The sequence below is a fragment of the Thermobia domestica genome, chromosome 3 (assembly GCF_964235325.1).
Source record: "Thermobia domestica chromosome 3, izTheDome1.hap1.1, whole genome shotgun sequence".
In the NCBI taxonomy this organism is placed as follows: Eukaryota; Metazoa; Arthropoda; class Insecta; order Zygentoma; family Lepismatidae; genus Thermobia; species Thermobia domestica.
In genome coordinates this window covers 60,687,487-60,708,442 of record NC_137456.1, presented here as the reverse complement: position 1 = coordinate 60,708,442, position 20,956 = coordinate 60,687,487, and the positions used below count along the sequence as shown (strand labels likewise).

At 33.4% G+C, this 20,956-nt stretch overlaps 2 protein-coding genes across 6 annotated transcripts in view; one reads left to right on the top strand and one right to left on the bottom strand.

Annotated features, from left to right (window-relative positions):
- LOC145680426 (multiple inositol polyphosphate phosphatase 1-like) overlaps window positions 1-20,956 on the top strand; it is a 92,901-nt gene that overhangs the window by 22,818 nt on the left and 49,127 nt on the right. For 2 of the 4 annotated variants that reach the window (XM_081750945.1, XM_081750944.1), the window contains exons 3-6: window positions 4,401-4,535; window positions 7,886-8,061; window positions 13,025-13,150; window positions 18,846-18,996. In XM_081750945.1, coding sequence (XP_081607071.1) covers window positions 4,401-4,535; window positions 7,886-8,061; window positions 13,025-13,150; window positions 18,846-18,996 — 588 coding nt within the window. The other 2 variants (XM_081750947.1, XM_081750946.1) reach the window with 2 other exon arrangements.
- LOC145680428 (degenerin-like protein unc-105) overlaps window positions 1-20,956 on the bottom strand; it is a 553,540-nt gene that overhangs the window by 518,820 nt on the left and 13,764 nt on the right. The window contains exon 2 of one of the 2 annotated variants that reach the window (XR_014130644.1): window positions 18,534-18,930. The exons of the other annotated variant lie outside the window; for it this stretch is intronic. The gene's annotated coding sequence lies outside the window, so the exon portion shown is untranslated. The remainder of the gene's footprint in view (window positions 1-18,533; window positions 18,931-20,956) is intronic. 2 annotated transcript variants of the gene reach the window in all.

Here is a 20,956-nt window from a genome sequence, read left to right as displayed (position 1 = left end):
ATCTTGGCTTCTAATTTTTCCGAAGAAACACCAATTTTTTGACTAAAGTTCCTGGACTAATAGAAGCAAAGGGAATAACACAAGTAGGACAAATAATTTTATTGACGATCTGCAAGACAGTGATGAAAATAGTGGAAATTCAAATATTTGAATATGGGAACTAAATGATACAAATACAGATCGAAATAACAAATGTCTCAATTATGCCGATGTGAAAAATATTTTGTACAAGATGGCTGGTGATATGGAAAATTATTTGAAGAGGTCATTGACCTTAAAAGCGAAATAAATATTCCGAAAACGAAAACACAAATAAACGTGATCAAATACAGCGATTCTAAACTGAATTGTGTGCTGAAGTCATCAATGATAAAAGAGCTATAACAAACAATAGCAGCCAACACTGTGAATCATCGTTCCCAGGTTTTGATACTAACACTAACAAATATAGGTCAGTGTCTCAACTACAATCTAGAGCTATCAGTGGTCCAAGGGTAAGTAAGCTTCCATAAGCGAAAGCAGTAGTGAAGAGCCCAGCAAAATACAAAGAATCCTACCACGAGGTCTAGAATGGTTCAAAGGAGAAAGACAAATACACTCTTAAACTCACTGGGAAGCCAACGAACAGTAGGCTTTGTTTGTGACAAAATCCGACTTAGGAGTCAAGTGCGAAAAAATAACGAATTTTGGGAAAGATAAAACTGATACAGATGTTGTGAAATGTGTTAAATTTAAAATCCAGGTATGATACATATTCATCATTTTATTTAAGTGTTAACGATTATGATTACAACAAAGAAGTAAACAATGAAAACTTGTGGCTAGAAAAGGTTATTATTTACAAAATTTCGGGGAAAGTTGAACGAAGAAAAACAATGTTCAGTAGTAGAAGCAAATTGTTGACGTAATAGTTTAATCAGTGCAAATGAACATCAGTTAATGTCGCTAGAAGGAGGGGTTGAGTTAAGTTGATTTTGAGTTTAACGTCCCGTTCAACAGCGAGGCTATACGAGACGTGAACCTACTGATTAACGCAGAATCCGAAACATATGAGTTCCCGCTGGGATTCGAACCCAGGCCTCCAACATCAAAGGCATGTACGTTAACCGCTTAGCCATGAAGGATCTCGCTAGAAGGAGGGGATCAAAGCTCAAAATGAGTAATATAAATCATAATATTAAGTGAAATAAGCACAAAGATTTATTTATCTACTATCAAAATGTTTCAGGCCGTAATACTAAAATACCGAAATTTGCAGAACAACTGAACACTATAGACTGTGATGTCCTACTGTTTAGTGAATCTTGCTTCCAATTCAGGAAGAACGTGTCTAGGGATCACAATATAGTTAGGGGTTTAGACACTTCCCAGAGGGAAATAGGAAAAGGTTATATTGCACTTTTAAAGAAACACGTACAGTGTGTACCACTTAATTTTGCACCATAGAGGCTACATGAGTGAAGTTAATAATTCCAAATAATGTACCTACAATATTAGATTTGCATTATTTCCCTCAATATATATCTGTAGAATTGAAGATTAACTATATTGAAATTATTGCTCTCGCCGTAATTCGTTTCAGATAACCTGATAGGTAATGAACAAACAAACTCACTTTTCTCCCACTTATTTGCCATTCCAGAAGGGAAAAACAAGGTGCTGACCTTGACAGGAAGGGAAACTTTAAAAAATACAGTATCGTGTAAAAAGTAAACTTTTATCTTAATTTTGAAAGAGCATTGCTGTTCCTTTCAGCTACTAACAGATCTCGCACGAACGAACCATTGAAATTTTGCCATTTCTCTTTTATTTTTAATGTGAAAACTTCGTTTATAAGAGGGCCGGACGAGACACGTTTTGTTTTTCTTGTCATTTCAAGTTCCGTCGTCATCATGTTAAAGCTTTGGTGCTTTCCCCGTACAGATTGTATTTGCTTTTGGATTGCGTATTAACATGAAATTATTGTTTGAATACAGTTAGTACACATCAAATTCTCAACTCTGTCATTGCTTTCAATTCCAATATCACTTCCCAACCCCGACTACTGACAAAACGACAACTGTTCACCTAAATTTACTATTATACTAAAAAGCTTGTTACTTATCTCACTAATACAGATAAATGTTATAAAGTATTTTAAAATGTGTGTGAAGCTATTTTGAAAGTTATAAATAATTCTTTAGATATATTTAAACACATTTGATACCTCTGCGTGTGGAAATTGATGGTGGAAAGAACAACACAAATTTTGACGTTCATTAGGCCATTTGCGTGAGAGTGGCGGGAAGAAAAACTTTATTTGGTCTCTTATTAGCTTATCTGGAATGAACGATAGTGACTTGAACATTCCTATAATAGAATGGGAGAAGTTAAAAAACCTCGTTAAAGATAGTTAACACATTAAACTTAAGACAGTGGAACAGTATGACAGTAATCAAATGAAGGTATTGGATTTATTATTAACCAATATTGACAGTACCAACTTTTTTAGATAATGCATAAACTTTACTAAAAATTAATACATATTATTACCTTTAAACTTAGAGGAAGATAATATATTTCCAAAATCAGGTTATAATGCAAAAAGTGAGGAAATATACCAGTACAGTTTTCGTGAAGCTAATTTCGAACAGTTATTGTGTATAGAGCTGTACATATTGTTAGTACAAGACGGAATTTACTTTAATGCTCCACAAAATGTAAATAATATATGTGTGTCTGTATAATAGTATATACAAGAAGTTACAGGGAAATATGTCAAAAATTAGATTTCGAAACAATAAATAATCTATTAAACACTAGAAAACTTAATAGGCTTAGAAATAAGAATAGAAAATTTCACATCAAATATAAGCAAACTAAGATGTTTCAATTTTACATTAAAATTTCTGAAGTAGGAAAACTGGTCAAGAGAAAATATTTTGAGTTAAAAAGAAGTACTACAACAATTTGGAGATTAATAAATAACACTACTTTTTTCTGGCTTATTTTAACTAGTCCCCCCCCCCCCCAAAAAAAAAAAATGGAAATGTGTTATTTGTATAGATCATAATTTTATTGATGATAGGAGAGAAACGTTTTGAAGATGAATGTATTAAGAGTAGTGTAGAAGTAGAATCCAGGTCTGCGCCTAGTAGGTATGCCCATAATTTAATAGATACACCAGAAATAACGGAACGTGGTTTAATGAAATGATTAGAAAAGAAATGAAACCTCCTAGTGCTATAGGACCTAATTAACAAATCTCAAAGTTGTATAATGTTTCACTTCAATATGCAGGATTTCCTAACGATTAGAAAGAAACATATTGTGCCAGTTGTGAAGCAGGTGATAAACATGATCCGAAAAGCTATAAGACCTATTACCTTAATCAATGTATACAGTAAAATATTCGAATGTACAAAGTGGGGCAGAAAAGACGGACTTAAATTATTGTTTAAGTAGGAATTGAGTGTTTTTATTATTATTATTTTTAATCATCAAAATGTCAATAGGATAGGTTTACTGATTGGAGTATTTACTAACAGTTTCCAGGATAGAAGATTAGATAATACGAACCAAAATGCCTTAGAAAAGGGTGAAAAATTCATTTAGGAGGTATCACTTAGAGAAGATAGGCAATGAGATTATAAGTTTGCAGTTAGACTATTAAAATACTTACATACACGCCACTATGAGAGGAACACTAATATTCAGGATCACTTTAAATTGTTCTATTACTAACTTCTTTTAAAATGTAGTATAAATCATAACGTCATAACTATTTTCCTTGTCTAGCTAGTTACAAATTCTATAAGCTTAATTTGCTATATTCTTGACAATTTTATGATTTCTCTGTAATTTAAACATATTATATAGACACATTACAATGGAAAAGAACTCTCTGAAATTCATTCGTGGAGAAAAAAAAGTTGGTTTTCTATATATATATATATATATATATATATATATATATACCGGTATATGTCTTTCTGTATAAGTACTTCATCCGTTATTAAGAGAGAGCTAAGTATCAGTGATTTTTTGAACTATTCATTACTTTTAATTGTTAATTTAGCTGTGCTTTTCTCTTGTTTCGAAAATACTTATTCTTCATTTGAACCAACCAATGCGTAGAATGTCAGTGAAAGTTCAAAAAATTCATAATTAGTATTTGCAGTAGGTTTTTACCAAACGCTAGTACCAGTGTGCGTTTTGAAAATCATAAACAGAATACTTCGTCCAGCTTCGTTACTGAACAAAATCTACAGTAGTGATCGTGACTACCAAATTACACTCGAGCAATCTATTTAAGTGCCTGGATTTAGTTTTTTGAGGGTGTTTACACGTCATTATAAAGAAACACATTGCAATTTCGAATTTATCTAGAAATTACCGCTAATGTATGAAAATAATTGTAGGTTGTCAAGCGAAGCAAATTTGGTTAGCTGTTCGTCATGGGTCGCGTTTACCAGGAATCAAGATGATCGGAAAGATGAAGAATGATCTTCCTGTTCTACGAGATCAAATACTGGAGAATCATGAACAAGAAAGAGGTAATTACTGAACATCTATTTATTTTATTAATATGGTTTATTGTCGTGCAGTTTTTTTTTTTTTTATTATTTGTTTGTTTGCTTGTTAAATAGGTGATTTCGGCATCCCATAACTTAACTTCTCTCCAGAAAACCTAATTGTAATCAGGGGCAAGAAATGAAAGGAGAAGCGCTCAAAGCTGTAAATTAAAGATCTCTAGCACAGTTTTCTTCGTGTGATTATTCCAGCACCAATCAGGATGATCATTACCTGAAATTTAGAGATTTTAGTTTATATACAGGACGTCTGCTGATTAAGAAAACCTAGATCTGGAATTAACGAGATTGCCTGGATTTTTTAAACTTTTGCAAGTGGTCTTGAACGCTAATTTTTCTTATGGAAATCTACTAATGCTGTATACTTTTCAACTGCCTTTCTGATAGGTATATATATATATATATATATATGTGTATGTATATATATATATATATACATACACATATATATATATATATGTATATATATATATATATATATATATATATATTAACATTTCTTGACAAGCCTTTTGGCCGTTATTTATATCTCCCTTTTTTCATATTTATAATGACTTCTTAATGAAAGGACTTATTTATATCATGTATGCATCTTCCAAAAGTACAGTTTTAGTGAGATACAGTAAACAATTCTTTTTACTTGAAAGTAGAAATAAAGATTAACTTGTAGTAAATGTTAGATGAAACATTAAGAAAGAAAAAAAAATATAGCATTTCTTAATAAATATTTAATAGTTTCTTTGGTTTATCTTTATATTTGTTACTGTCGTCGTGGGAATTTGTTACTTTCATCGTGCAAATTCTTGGGTAAGATAAGACTATGAACAAACCAAGCAATTCGAGTGGTGGTTTGATAAAACAACTCATTTAGAAAGCTTTCTAAAGGTAGGATTGTCAATAATGTATTAGTTTAAAAGGAAAATTACGTATCATGTAAGAGTAAATTTAAGAGATTAATATAAGAGTTTTTTTTAAAAAAAAAAAAAAAAAAAGAGATTAGTTTACTATCATGTTAAGATATGTTCTTATTTTATAGTGGGTCCACATTTTATCTCATAAAACTATAGCTTAAATTTCAAAATAATCAAGTGAAATCTGGCATTTTATTTAAAATTAGGTATAATATTTATACAAGGGTTTATAAATATTACCGTACTGCCATTAAATTAAGAGTTTACTGTATTTAACGAATGTATTTACGGTCATTGATGTATGTGATATGAAAGAAGGATAACGAAAATATAAGAAGTCTCACTTCCTTTGCCGCATGTAATAAAAGAACCTCGTATATGTAAAAGTTACTATGTTTAAACTCTGGACTAAAATCATACTCTGTATTGATAGCTACCTGTAATAGATTTATGTTTATGTATTGTAAGGATCCCCACCTTTCAATATGTATTACTTCTTCGAGTACATGTTATAGCTATAATCACGTGCTATTGTTTATCAACACGATTACAAGCATACAATACAAGGAAGAAACAGGAAGACACGAAGCCGGCCCGGAGGTAACCGAAGATGGACGAACTGCCCAGAAGTCACCCATAAGAGAGGACCAGGAAAGGGCCAAACTATCAGTTTACAACTGATCAACTAACCTACAACATCTGTTCCTGAGATCGCATTGAACAATGGAGTAATCTGATCCTACCTTATCCCTGATAGCCGAATAGGGAGAAGTAGATTCCTAATTACAACCCACCTCCGAGGGCCGCATTGGTCGAGGGAAGTTCCTTACAAACCGTCTCGTAGTCCGTACGGACTAAGGAGATTCCTTAATAACACCCTGGAGGCTGCTTTGTGCAAGGGGATTCCCGTACATATCTAACTTAAAACCTTCATCATGCGAAGCCACTTTACGTTTGCTAAGGACTTACTCAGAAGCACTTTATTTTGTGTTTTATAAAGAAATTTTGCAAACTGTTCTGTAGAGAATTACTTTTATAATAAAACTGATGAATGGTTAGTCCCGGACTATTATTGACTCTATCAAAAGGACAATTCAGTATAGTCTGGTGTGGAAGAAGAGAATGCATTGTTTCAATGAATTATTAGGTAGAAACCAGAAGACGAGTAAAGATACCTGAAAAAGAATTATTAGTTCATATAGGTTTAAAGAGTGCACTTTTAAGTCATGTACGCAAATATTTCTTTTGTGTTTTCGTCAGTGTCTGAAATACTGGAATACATTGATTTTTATAAATTTGGTTAGTGTTACACCTAAAATATGAATAGTCTGACATCTTCACGTGCCGAAAATATCGAGAGAGATCAAGGACAAAATTGATCACCACAGGAACATATATATATAGTAAACACATATACAGGGTGATTCAAAACAATACCGACAACGTTTAGCAGGTGATTCCTGACACCAAGGTAAGACAAAAAGTATAGACCAACGTGGATGCACAAATGCTTCCTTTCGGAGTTATAGGCTGCCGAAAACATGATAAAATGAACTTTAAAAGTCCATAGTTCCAATACTATGGGACCTACCCTAGTCGTGTCAAGACTTCACTTAAGAACTAGTATGTGCCCTATCCAAATATCAGAATCCTCCGGTACTTCTGCAACAGTTTTTACAGAGGTAGTTGGTGAGTACTTCAAATTATATGCCCTTGGCCGAACTCCCTCTATAAAAATTGTTGCATGAGTACCGCAGGATTCTGAAACATGTATGTTTGGATAGGGCTCATATTAGTTCCTAAGTGAAGTCCTGACCAATTACGGTAGGTCCCATAGTTTTGGAGCTATGGACCTTTACAGTTCATTTTTTATGTTTTTGGTAGCCTATAACTCCGAAAGGAAGCATTTGTGCACCCAGGCTGGCCTATACTTTATGTCTTATCTTGTTGTCAGGAATCACTTCCCAAATGTTGTCGATGTTGTTTTGAAACACCCTATACAATATACACATCTATACTGTATAAAAATATATAGTTAAATTTCTCGGGAATAAGATATATCTGTGTACACAGTATAATCAAATTTTGAAGAACTTCGAAATACTTTTACTCAGTTGTTATGTCCAATAATATTCCGCGTGATGTGTTTTGTGGGTAATTTATAAATATGTGTTGTTATTCAATAAATAAGAGTTTTGATATTCCATCCTTGTTTATTTGACTGACAATTGAAACGCTCTGACTGCATTATCTTCAGATTTGTATTCGAGGACTTATACAATTATTGTGGTATTATATAGTATTAGCAAATAACGGATGATAAAATCAAAACTCTTATATATTGAATTATAAACACCTCCGTGAAAATTATACGGAATGTTTAAGTGTTGTTATTGTTTATAGGTTCTTTGTGTAATGAAGAGCTAGACCGTTTAAGACAATGGTCTCCCCAGTTCGAGGAATCAGATCAAAAATTTCTTACTCATGAAGGTGAAGAGGAGATGATATTCTTAGCCGAGAGATTTCAAGACAGATTTCCAGATCTTTTGCAGCAGGAGTACCATAATAACTCATTCAAAGTAAGTTTATATAATTCTTCTCGAGCGTAAGTTTATATATTTATTTAGTTGTTGTTGAATTTCTGTCACAGAAATGCATATAACGTGTATTATCCATTATTTAAATGTTGTAAATCAAAGATCGTAGGTTTCACAATAAGTTGAAACACTCAACTGAGGCATGCTGTCAAATAGTATCGTGTAAATTAATTCAAAACAGAATGTAATGCTATACTGCTGTATATTCTTTTTAAACGTATGTGCTTGTTATCTAATCTTTTGTTTTTACCATAATTCGGAAAAATACATGAGTTTGTTTATAACCAAGTTCGAATATAAAAAAAACTCATTGTGTTGGTCCCTTGAAATTCGTTATAAGTGGGCTGCACCGTAATATTTCGTAAATGATACTGAGAGTACAATCCTAAATAGCAATTTTCTTACTTCGTTTGATTTTTTTAAACATCACAAGAATAGTTTGTATTGTATACAATCGATGAGATTAAGTACAAACCTCGCCCAGTAATTTGGGAACCAACAATTTGCCTAATATTTTATTTCATATACCTACTGAGTTTGTCAAGGTCTACCTCATTTCAAATATAGTCAGGTGATAGGCCATCGAAGTTTGATTTTTTTTTTTTTTTTTCCTTCGACTTCTCGGTGGGGACGCTCGGTCGAAAAAGTGTAAAGTTTTTTTCTAAGCCAGTCATCCTGAGTAAGATTTTCCTCATTCATACCAGACAAATGCTGGTACGGTACTTCCCATAATGATCTCAGACCGCTTCCGTTCTTCCTCCCCAATTCACTAGGCAATATGATCACCGAGGGACATCGTCTCTCATAAGAACGGGCTACCATGACCATAGATATCGAAAACCCATACAGTCGATGATAACCCTTTACTCAGTCCAATTTTCGCAAGAAGAAATTCACTAATTGCTATTTCGACGTGAATGATGGAACTCTTCCGATCTTTACTAAATTTGGTGTAGTGGTAGGTCCTGATGAGCTGAGTACTCATGTGGAACCTTATTTTGTATAGATATTTGGTTCTCAAGTTATTAGTCATCGAAGTGGGATTTTTTGAGTAAGCTCAAATCCTAAATTTGATGAACAATACCTCGGAAACTAAAACTGTGTATATCATAATATCTGACATGCCTACTGGATTTATCAAGAGCTACAGCTATTTCTAATTTAGTCAAGTGGAGATCTTTGGTTCTGAGTTATAGACCATCAAAGTTGGTGTTCAGACGTAATAAACGTGTTACAAACGGGTAAATGTTATATAATACATTAGAGGTAATTTTGAGTTTAACGTCCCGTTCAGCAGCGAGGCTATATGAGAATAATACATTAGAGTTTTCATGTTATCTACGCAAACCGTATACAAAATAAAAGTTTTTACATACCTTGCGTTAATTTAATGCTGTTTTTCCTGATAATTTCGCTTCCTTTAATCTAGAAGCATCCTCAGAGAAAAGTTAACTCTTGAAAATAAATCCAGTTGTGAATTCGCATTGTTTCCTTTCCTGTCTTCTTCCGTGTATTAATGGATACTCACTACATACTGACTCCTCACTACAAAATTCTCAAACACTTGTTGCACACTATTAAAAAGGTATTTACAGGTCTGTGTATGATAATTGTACAAAAACGCTTACGAAAAATAACGATTCTTCATTTACACCACCATGAATCATAGTAGGCAGTCCCTATAGTGAATTTTTGTTTCTTGCTATTATATGAGAAAATACTGAAAAGATTTTTTTTTAAATAAGAAAACTAGTGTTTTTTAAATGTTAATCGTTTCTTATGCAAAATTTGTGGCGTAACCTAAGTTACTGATACGAATCCAGCTTTCATCTAAAAGTCCTTGATCAAGATTTAACTAGGACAAAGGTGCCAGAATTGTGATCAAAGTTTATTGTTAAATATATGCAATGTGTACTTATAATTAAAATTTGCCAAAAATTAATGGACTTTTTTTTTTTCCGGCAGTAAGTAAACTTATTAGTTAAGTCGCTAATTGCAATTGCAATAAAGCGAATATACGCATAAAGTTCATAAACATCATTTATTGGAGACATTTGAAGAAAACTTTTCTGTAAAGAAGAAGGACTTGTCTTACATACATTAATACATGTAGTAGTACGTACAGTATGTCTTGTTTGAAATACGGGTACTAAACTTGTACCCTGAAAAAAATGGTTATTTTTCGAAAGAAATAAGAAAAAAATAAGTAATCTCTTCCGAATTAAACTTCGAAGAATTGTCTTGATAAATTCTTTACACCACGTACCTCGTATCAGAGAATTACACGGCGTTGGTTGCCGATTAACCATACAGTCTATAATAACTTTAAAAAAAATCAATAATAACCGACTTCAATAAAAGCGCTAAAAGATACAAAGTAGTAAAAGCTGTAAAAAGCAGAAAATAATAATAATAACATTCTTAAAAGCAGAAAGTAATTCATTACCATTATTTGTAAAAATTTTGAAGTGTGTACCAACCAAACAAATTAATGCCTAATATAAATTAGTCTGGATCGTAATTTTATGAGCTGCTAATTTGTTTGACTTGGCACACACTTCAAAACTTTTACAAATAATGGTAATGAATTACCTTCTGCTTTTAATAATTTTATTATTATTATTTTCTGCTTTTCAGAGCTTGTACTATTTTGTACCTTTTAACGCTTTTGTTGAAGTCGGTTATTATTATTATTAAAAAGGTTATTATTTTCTTCTTTTTAGTGCGTTCTTGATGTCGATTATTTTTCTTTTAAGTTTATTTAATTTTTCCAGTTTTTTCGTTACCACAGAACATTAACTTTTTATAAAGTGAGTCGGCGTATGAAACATGCGTGACCATATATATATATATACAAGATCCATTCAATAAATAACCGGAAAAGTTGTATAAAAATTAGAAAATTTCAACAAAGTTTGTGCTTCTTTGTTATTATTTGGTGGTGTCCTAGAACTATCATCAGATGGGCCTGGCAACATGTGTCTCGCGAACGGGATGCTGGGAATCAGTGAAACAAGATGGCGGTACTCTTACAGGTTTGCACCAACGTGGAGCAGCAGAGTGCCATTAGATTTCTGTTAGCTGAAGGGTTGAAACTAATCGAAATTCACCTCGAACGGCAGTGCAATATGATGAAAATTGTTTGAGTTGAACACAAGTAAACGAGTGGCAGATAAGTTCAAATGGGATGTAACAAGTGTTGAGATTCGCCAGGTCCAGGACGCTTTGTGTGTTCAATCACGGAGAACAACATTGCAAGAGTTGGTGAGTTGATACGGGAAAACAGGCGTATAACGGTGAGTGATATTGCAGCAAAGATAAACATTAGTGTCGGATCAGCCCACCATATTGTTCATAACGTACTGATGTTCAAGATTGATTCCAACGCCTTCAGCTAACAGAAATCTAATGACACTCTGTTGCTGCACGTTGGTACGTACTTGCAAGGATGCCGCTATCTTGTTTTAACGATTCCCAACATCCCGTTCGCGAGGTAGGCGTGCCTGGCCTATCTGATAATACTCCTAGGACAGCACTAAAAAAATAACAAAGAAGCACAAATTTCGTCGAAGTTTTGGAATTTTCATACAACTTTTCTAGTTATTATTGAATGGACCTTGTATAGGTCTACGCGTTACGGAGTTATACGTGAACATACACGGTATCAACGCTGTTGAAGAGCTTCATGATCTAATTCCTAAACTTCCATTAGATTAGGATAAAATTTGTATGAAATCAGCAAGAAAGTAAACTTTTTGAAACTAAAAATGAATAATCAAAATCGGTACATCTGTATTGAAGTTGTGTGTAAACATGTGCCCAATGAAGTGAATTAGTTATATTAACACTGTCAGGCGTTACCTAATATAACCCATTTTATGTACCTACTATAATGTTTCCCTATCCTCCCGCAACAGCATGAAAACCTTCCATTATAACTATTCCATCACTTCTTTTCTCTCTCTATCTCTTAATTTCTTTTCTCTTCAGTCGCTGGTTGGTTGGTTGGTTCAGAGAGATGCGGAAGAGAGAATAGAAAATCAGTTAATTATCACCTCATTCCAAGATGACGCGGACCTGGGCGCTTGACGGCTAATTTTATGTTAATTTTTCATTTCTTCATCCTTTTTTCCGCCCGTGTCTGATGAAGCATTTAGCGAAACTTTTGTACTTTTTTTTTTTTTTTTTTTTTTAATATTGTGACTGTTTTTACTGTTTTCTGGAAAGTTATATGCATTTAATACGGGTGTATCTGCACAGTCACGCAAGTGCACTGCGCCCGTCACGTGCTCGGTAAGCTACATAGTAGAATTCTCAAAAAAAAAAAAAAAAAAAAAAAAAAGCTTTCCAGTTGTAACAATGCCATTTTACGCTTCTGTTTATCAACCGTCGTTTGTACTTTAGTCATTAGTTCTATATCCTCTTTAAATAACTTGTCATACTATAACATAATAAAACTTGTATTGTGATTGACTAAACTAAAGTATTTCTTTGTGTTCGACTGTTCACAGATTGTGTTCTAGGTATGTTTATTGGAAATTGCAGTCATTTGATCATTCTGTTTCTTGTTATCTGTAATATGCGTAATATTATTTTCATATAAAGCATCAAAGATTTTCTCTTTTAGTTTAACCAATTGGATCCTTAGTGCGTATAAAGGAGGACATGATTAAAATATTTCTCTCTTTGTTGAAAAAATAAATAAATAAATAAATAAAATAAGGAAAGGTACCTCTCCTGAAAAGCTTGCATACGGTTACTCCTTCACTGAAACTATTTTTCTTAATTTAGACAAAAATACAAAATGTTTTCCATTTCTTCCTTGCACTTTGGCAGTTTTTAATATAAATTAGTAGAATTCCATTTCATCCGTAATTAGACGTTTGTCTTCCTATTAAAAGATCCTTATTAAATTTCGCTTTCTGTTCTTTTTAATCTTTTCCAGTTTCGTTATACATTCACACAGCGTTGTAAAGAAAGTGCTCGTTCCTTTTCTATTGGATTATTTGGCAAGAAAGTTAGTCGTTACGTATGGTTTCCAGAGCCTATGAAATACGATCCAGTACTCAGGGTAAGCATAGTAAATACGCATTATTTTTATAATCAGAGACTTACCTTGTAAGCGTCGGTATTTTATAAATTAACTTTTGGAATTGTTTTTCTTATACACGTAACTCTTCAGTTTTATTTTTTCCATTTATTCAAGGTGATAAATCGGAATGTTAGTTCAAGAATAATTTGTAAACTCATTGTTTTATATTTACTGCGTCTAATATTTAACATACTATTAAGTGTACTGTTTCCGTATTCCATGAATCTTTCTTTGTAGAATTGTGGAAGGGAAAATTCTGAGAAGTAAGATTGATTACTCGTGAGTCGACCGGATCTGCGGAGAAAGGTGTCAGGTAACATTGAAATGTTACAATTAATAGTACATCAAATATTAAATGCATTAAATATAGAACAGTAAGTTTACCTATTATTATTATAAACGTGCGTCAATTCATATCCATAAATAATTGTTAGCTCCAGAAGTTTTAAGTTTGTACTACAAGGTGTAATGTGATTGCAGAGTGGAAGTTTTTCACCACCATTGATAAAGATGGAAGTCATTTGTAGAAACAGTATGGTTATTTATAAAATATCGACTCTTACAAAGTAAGTTTTTGATTATAATTTTCAGTTATGCATCCACTGATCTCTTTGGACAAATACATTCTATTTATTTTTATTTTTACCTTTCATATTGTAGTTATAATTTGTTTGAAATCTACGGTATTGTAGCAAGATAAAACAGAATAGATCAAATGTATTCAAAAGAAAGAAGAGAAGAAAGAAAAATGTTCATCCTATTAAGTACGAAGTTCAGAGATGCAAGAATTTGAAAAAAAAAATAAATAAATAAATAAATAACAAAACTTTTTATTTCCATGACTTTTTTGCCTTGGAAATGTTTAGTTTTTTGAAATATTTCAATTTTAAAGAGGAAATAAAAAGTACCTTCTACCCTTAATTTACCCATTATTTGGGGGGCCGCGGTGGCTCAGTGGTAGAGCGTTCCACTTTATCTCTCTGTGGTAGGGCTCTGGTGCTTGGGGTCCCGGGTTCGATCCCAGCCCCCGCCAAGTGAACTTTGTGGTGGACAAACACCGTGTGCGTGGGTTTTCTCGGGGTTCTCCCGTTTCCTCCCACTTTCTTCATTCCACCACTTCATTCATTAATCATTATCACCGTCTCCTTTAGCCTAACCGGCATAACCGTGGGACGTAAAACTCAAAGATTTCATTTCATTTCATTTACCCATTATTTAAAAAAATAATAATAGATTTTCAAGAATAAAGAGAAATCAGTCAGTTGTTAGGAAAGTAAAAGGGTAAATTGATGGATACAGTGGGTTCTTTACTAGGTCTATAAACAATTCGCTAAAAGTATAGTAATGCATATTAATACTAATTGTTGCACTAATAAATTTTACTTTCTTACTAAAAAGATCAGCCAAAAGTGTTAAAAGATCAACTATGTTCTCAATATCTGTACTGAAAATGTAATGTAATGTAATAATATTTCACGGAATTATCATTTACAGTTTACGCATAAGCTAAGACTTCAGTTAGTAGTATATTTTAGGTCCTAAATGTAGTAGTATAATTAGCATATTGTGATTTTAAAATGGGGCGAGAAGTGTTTCAATATAGGGCACAGTTCAATAATTGAAGTAGTCCTGACAAGGTCATGATTGTCAGTTGTTTGTTAACACAAATAAGAAATGTCGGTAGTACTGAGCACTTAAATAAAGTAATGGTTGGGTTGTGCAACTAAAATTAGTAATTGTCTATCAAATAAGACTTAAGATATGCATAACTGTAGTGGCAAGTATATTAAGTGTTACCACATGTGGATGACTCATCTGGTGGATCTTAGGTTATGGAAAAACTTTAGAGCCCATTTATTGAGATCGTTAAAATTCGAGGAGAAGGAAGTTAACTCTAAATTCGAGGAGAAGAAAGTTAACTCTAAATTCGAGGAGGAGAAGGAAGTTAACTCTAATTTCGATGAGAGGAAAGTTAACTCTAAATTCGAGAAGGAGGAAGTTAACTCTATTCTCAGGTTTTCTGTTTCAAACATATTGACATAATATAACAAGAAGAAAGAAGAAATTATGTGAATAACTAACCTTTACTGCCATTTTAAATTCATATCACACCCAAAATGACCGTTCATGTCTTTAATTTTACAAACTGAATTCATATTAGGTTCTTTTACCGGTAGTAGAATATCGAAAGCTTATAGTAGAGTGTTTCTCGAACTGAGAACGAGATGTAAATGTGATTTTATTAAAAATGAAAATGGTTTTACATCTTGTTCATGGCATATATTCTTACCTGCCCGTTTGAATGTAGGCAAATGAAAAATCACATATGACAAGACGTACACTTTCAAGCACTTATAAGGCGGTTAGGTAGCCAAGACTCCCGCAGTAATAGAGTAGGTTGGTGTAACTTTCCTTGTATGCAAATAACGCTGTGTCAGTTTGAAAATCTCCGAAGATTTTATCCAGATATCCAGATCCAAATTTAACAAAGGACTCACAGGTAGTGAATGTTGAATGTACATTTCGTAAATTTTTCAAGAGAGCTGTTTTAAAGCATGGACAGAGCGGGTTCTTCCTTATACGGGATTTCTTAATCGTTTGGAAAATGGGATCAAGCTGGTACTTTTGCACTGGTGTTATACTATTAGTAAGATGACACCTTTAGCTGTTTGAAGGGACAAATATCTCAAAATCATGTAGTTTGGACATAGTGTGTTTTTCCCTTGTACCAGGCACGTAGCCAAAGGGAAAGGGTCCGGGGCCCCGGACCCCCCTTCGAAGCCAGAAATGAAACAAAAAGAAGAATCAGCATTAAAAATAAAAAGATACAGCAAGCTTTTGGTTATTCTTTCTTATGAGAGATTTGTATTAGTTGTAATACATGGTGGCGAATGAGCAGAATATCCTGGAAAAGTTAGGGAATTTGAAATTTCTAGAAAAGTTACAAAATTCTTAGAATTTCTGCTACTAGTCAGGAAAATTTCAAGCCTTCGAAAGCATAGTGCCGTTCTGTAACAGTGTGAACATTTTTAATCATAATTTTTCGTCATCCCTCCTCTACAGTATCGAACATGTTATTTCAGAAACAGTTTTCTACTGCTCCTTTAACCTGTCATTTGGAACAGACAGTAGTTGACGCAATTATATATATAAAAAAGTGGAAAGAAAGTTCTGTTAACATTGACTCAACAGAAAAAGGAACGCAGATATTGTAAAATATTGTACAAGACATTATTGAATATGTACTTCTTATAATAGTGAATATGTACTTTTTGTAATAGTTGAGGTCATAATGAAAGGAAAATTGTTATATTTGAGTGAACAGAGGAAGGAACATAAATATTGTAAAATCAAATTTCATCATCCTCATTTTATTGTCCTAACAAACAGTGTATTTGTTAGGATGTATATGCTGTCAGTAAAGCCAGTAAAGTACAATATATGTTGCCAATAAAAGAGTTTAGATTGAGATCCTGGGCCTTCAGAATTTCATGTCTCGCTCTCTCGCTCGCACCCCTATTACGAAATCTTGGCTAAATGGACCAACATATGTTCCAGTAAAACACTTTAGAATGATCGAACTCCTGATGTAATGACCATAATATTTCATGTCACGCCCCCCATCCCTTTCCGAAATCCTGGCTACGTGCCTGCTTATACCCTTCATATATATATCAGCACTATACAGAAATGGTTCATATTTTCATGCTGAAACCGTGGAACTCAGTTTGGAAATGTAAATGAAATTTGTAAATGTGCTGTAGATGTGGTTTCTGTAGGCAGATAGTTTTGTCAATTTGTTCTAAGCGATTTTAGAAAAGGGAAAGTTAAATAGACCTAATGCTAAAACATTAACGTTCACTTGCACTGATAATTGTGTGTGTATAATAATACTTCTTAAAGAATTGTAGCACCTACGTCTTTAGATGTGCTTGCAAAGTAATAATAGTCTTGGTGTATAAAAAATTATCCAATTTCCAATAAAACAGACTCATATTTTGTCAATGACAACTCATCACGCCATAACATTGACAGTATATATGAACAAATTGAACAAATAATTTTGAAAAACTTGATTGTTTTAAAAGTGTTACTTTTTAATTTGTGATTTGGAACATCGTTATCACGAAAGTTAGCAATCTTAACTTTAGCTAGATAATTGTTTCTCTGCATGTTAATAAACGATATACAAAATAACTTTATCACTAACATAACAAATACTTCCTTTTGCTATCAAATTTCTACAGATGAATCTAAAAATAAGACTGACACTGAATGGGTATGGTAAATCGTTTATCGGAAGTTTCTGCTACTGATAATTTTTTCCTAGAAATCGAAAAACTAGGATTTCTTCATTACTATTTGGATTGAAATACAGAGATTGTTTTCCAAATATAGTAACGATTTTCACAAGCAATATTAGCATCACCTAACGCGAAGTGAATGCGTCACGAATCTTATAGATACATTAGACCTCAGTTTATCCATGATAGGTGTGGTGAGCATTTGTGTTGAAGAATGCCAGAGAAGACCGACTCCAACAACAAGGTTTCATAATAGCGCTTTTCGATCCCACTAGTGCCATAATGGACATGTCTGAGAAATGTGGACGCACAGTGTTAAAATGGTGTAGCGGGTGTTGTGAAAGGAGCAGGGGAGCCGAGAAGTGCGGTGATTTCTGTAAATTAGAAATAATCCATCCTCGTTCGGTTACGATCCGTACACGCAGTGCTTACTCTCATCATAGGGACGAGCCCAGGTACACAGAGATTTATTGCAAACCGTGTTTTAACTTTCCCCAAGACAGTTCACATCATAATTTGTCGTGATCTGGGGTTTGAGAGGAACGTATTCAGAAAGTCTTGTCAAAACGTATTACAGAGCGTGACACCAATTGTCGATGGCTCTGCGACCACCAGATAGTGGGTGACAGGTAGAAATAGTTATCACATTGCATGAGACATTTGTGCACTTCAGTGATTGTAACAAACCGCGTGCAATTTTCTAAGAAGCAGGAGTCTAGCATGCCGATTATGATATTAGACTTCCGAGGGCAGTAGCGTGAATGTAGGGAAAGTTTTGGCAAGGCATTCATGATAGTTACTGGTCTCTGCTACAATGGAAAGTTAAAGATACATGGTGTGGTTAAAAATTCCAAAGTGAATATTAGACTAACATCCTGACCAATTTATTCGCATGGCATTCCTCTTCTGTATGAATGTGAGACAAATTGCGTATGACTGAATTAAGACAAGTAATCCAGCCATACCTCTCTTTCTTCAACAAGTGAAAGAAGAAACTGACGTTTCCTTCACCTACATTCCAGTGAGATCTCTAGATGCTTCACCAATGACTATTTTACCTTCGGTCTTCTCAAACGGGACTTGGCGCAGCGGAGACCTCGGTTCTTAACGAGGTGGAAAGTCTGTGAATAGAAGTGATTGCGACTGGACGTGTCTACACTACTTGTCAGCTTCCTCCAATAGAAACATTGATACGAGGCGACAGCCATAAGATATGGCCACCTAATAGAGAGCAATCGTGATGGTGGCGTCATGAAATTTTATAAGGTAGGTGCACCTTGAGATCGTCACTATAGATAGGAAATAAACTCTGTAGAACATCTGTGGAAAATGTGTATGAAATAAAAATATCTCTTTGTTTCTTTCATTAGTTTTACAAGTTGTGCACTCGTTGGATTCGGGAAGTAGATAAGAATCCGTCCGCTATTAAGGAAAAGCTTAGATTCCTCGAAGGTCCTGAAATGAGAGAAACAATTGCTGCTGTTAGTTCACGTTTGGGTTTTCAACAGAAGCTGGAATTCGGTAAGTATAGAAATAATGTAACTCTCAAAATAACTAGACTTACACAATTATAATTTAAAAAAAAAAAAAAAAAAAAACTCTAAGATGCGTGGAACAAAACATATTAACTTTAACTTAATAAGTTATTTCACTTTTTTTCTCTCTCCTCAATCAAAGCATTGACGGATAATATAGATAAAATAAATTTTATATAATATCTGTTTAGTAGCACAGTAACTTCCCGTCTTACGTCAATTCGCAATTACATAATAAGTCTCGGAAATTACACATGTTAATGTGTGTGAATATGTTCGTGACATTTGCAACTTTGAGACTCATTGTACTATACAATGACATATCGTCGTCGTTCAGGCAGAAGTTACTCCAAAAAATTACTGATGGAGTTAGACACTTCTTCCAGTACTAGTTTGATATGGCAGTTGAAATACTTATTGTTCTAATTTTGCCAGGACAGATGTAACAGGTGAAATTGTGACGCTAGACCTGGCTACCCTTATCGTTACAGTGTCACCTGCTACACCTAGCCTGACATTAGTAAAGCATCATATATTTCGCCTTACATATCATCTTCCTACAGAAAGAAGTGCCTAATTCCATCTGTAATTTTTGGAGTTAGTGATTTCATCTTAAACGACGATGATATGTAACGTACATTTTTATACGTTCGTGGTTTATATCGAAGTAAATACTACTGCATGATGTTTCATTTATATAAAAAATACTGTGTAATATACATATGTATATACAGAATCGTGCAAAACCTACCTACTGACTTAAAGTGTAAATAACTACTGAATGAAAAAAATATGAAGTCCTTATTTAAATTTTACTTACGATTACATATTGTTCCATTTATATTACATCATTTTAGTTTCATCATGTGTCCCCCAACTTCAATGATTTTATGCATTTAATAATAATAATAATATATATATATTTATATATTTAAAAAAAGTTGACTCCCTGGTACACGTAAGATGTCGCGTATCTTTCTGCAGATGTTATAATTGAACCACAGAGAAAATTACTTTTAAACTTGGTAAGTAAGTTTTGCGCCACCCTGTACATATAATAATAATAATAATAATAATAAGTATTGCAGTTTCGTACAAAGTTACACTTAAACAATTTACAAATTCGATTTACGTAAAATTCATGTTACATAAAAATTTACGGAACGCATAACATAGGCTAACTGAGGATGGTTGCTGTAGTTTACACGTTCTACATTGTCCTTTCTTGGTACCGTCCAGATATTCTGTTCTTTTCCACATTCGTTTCTCTCTTCAACTGTTCCTTCCATTCTAAGGGTCGAGTGAAATTACCATTCGTGCTATATTTTCGTTCTGTATCGTGAACGAAAGGAATTTCTTTTCATTTACTGCTTTTAATACGTCTGTGTTATTTCTTTTTCTCATGGATATGTGCAGCATTCTTCAGTACCATATCGTGAATGCCTTCAATTTTCTTTGTTTTTCGAAGCGTTCATGTTTCTGACACATACTGATCAACACTTCATACAAAGCTCTCAATAAATCATCGCTGTTTCGAGGTGTTGTTTCTTTAGGTTCAGAATACCCGTGTGCGCTATGCTACTTTCAGCGAATTTCTTCAGAGATATCTTGTTAGATATATATGGCTAACAAGACATCTTTACTTCTTGGATTTTGTAACCGTAGGGCAAAATTCTTCTTTCTTTTTAACCAGTTTTCGTGCTTTTGAAGATGTTTATTTTTAATATACTGCTACTACTAAAACAACAACAACAACAACAACAACAACAACAACAACAACAACAACAACAACAACAACAACAACAACAACAACTACAACTACTACTACTACTACTACTACTACTACTACTACTACTACTACAACAACTACTACTACTACTACTACTACTACTACTACTACTACTACTACTACTACTACTACTACTACTACTACTACTATTATTATT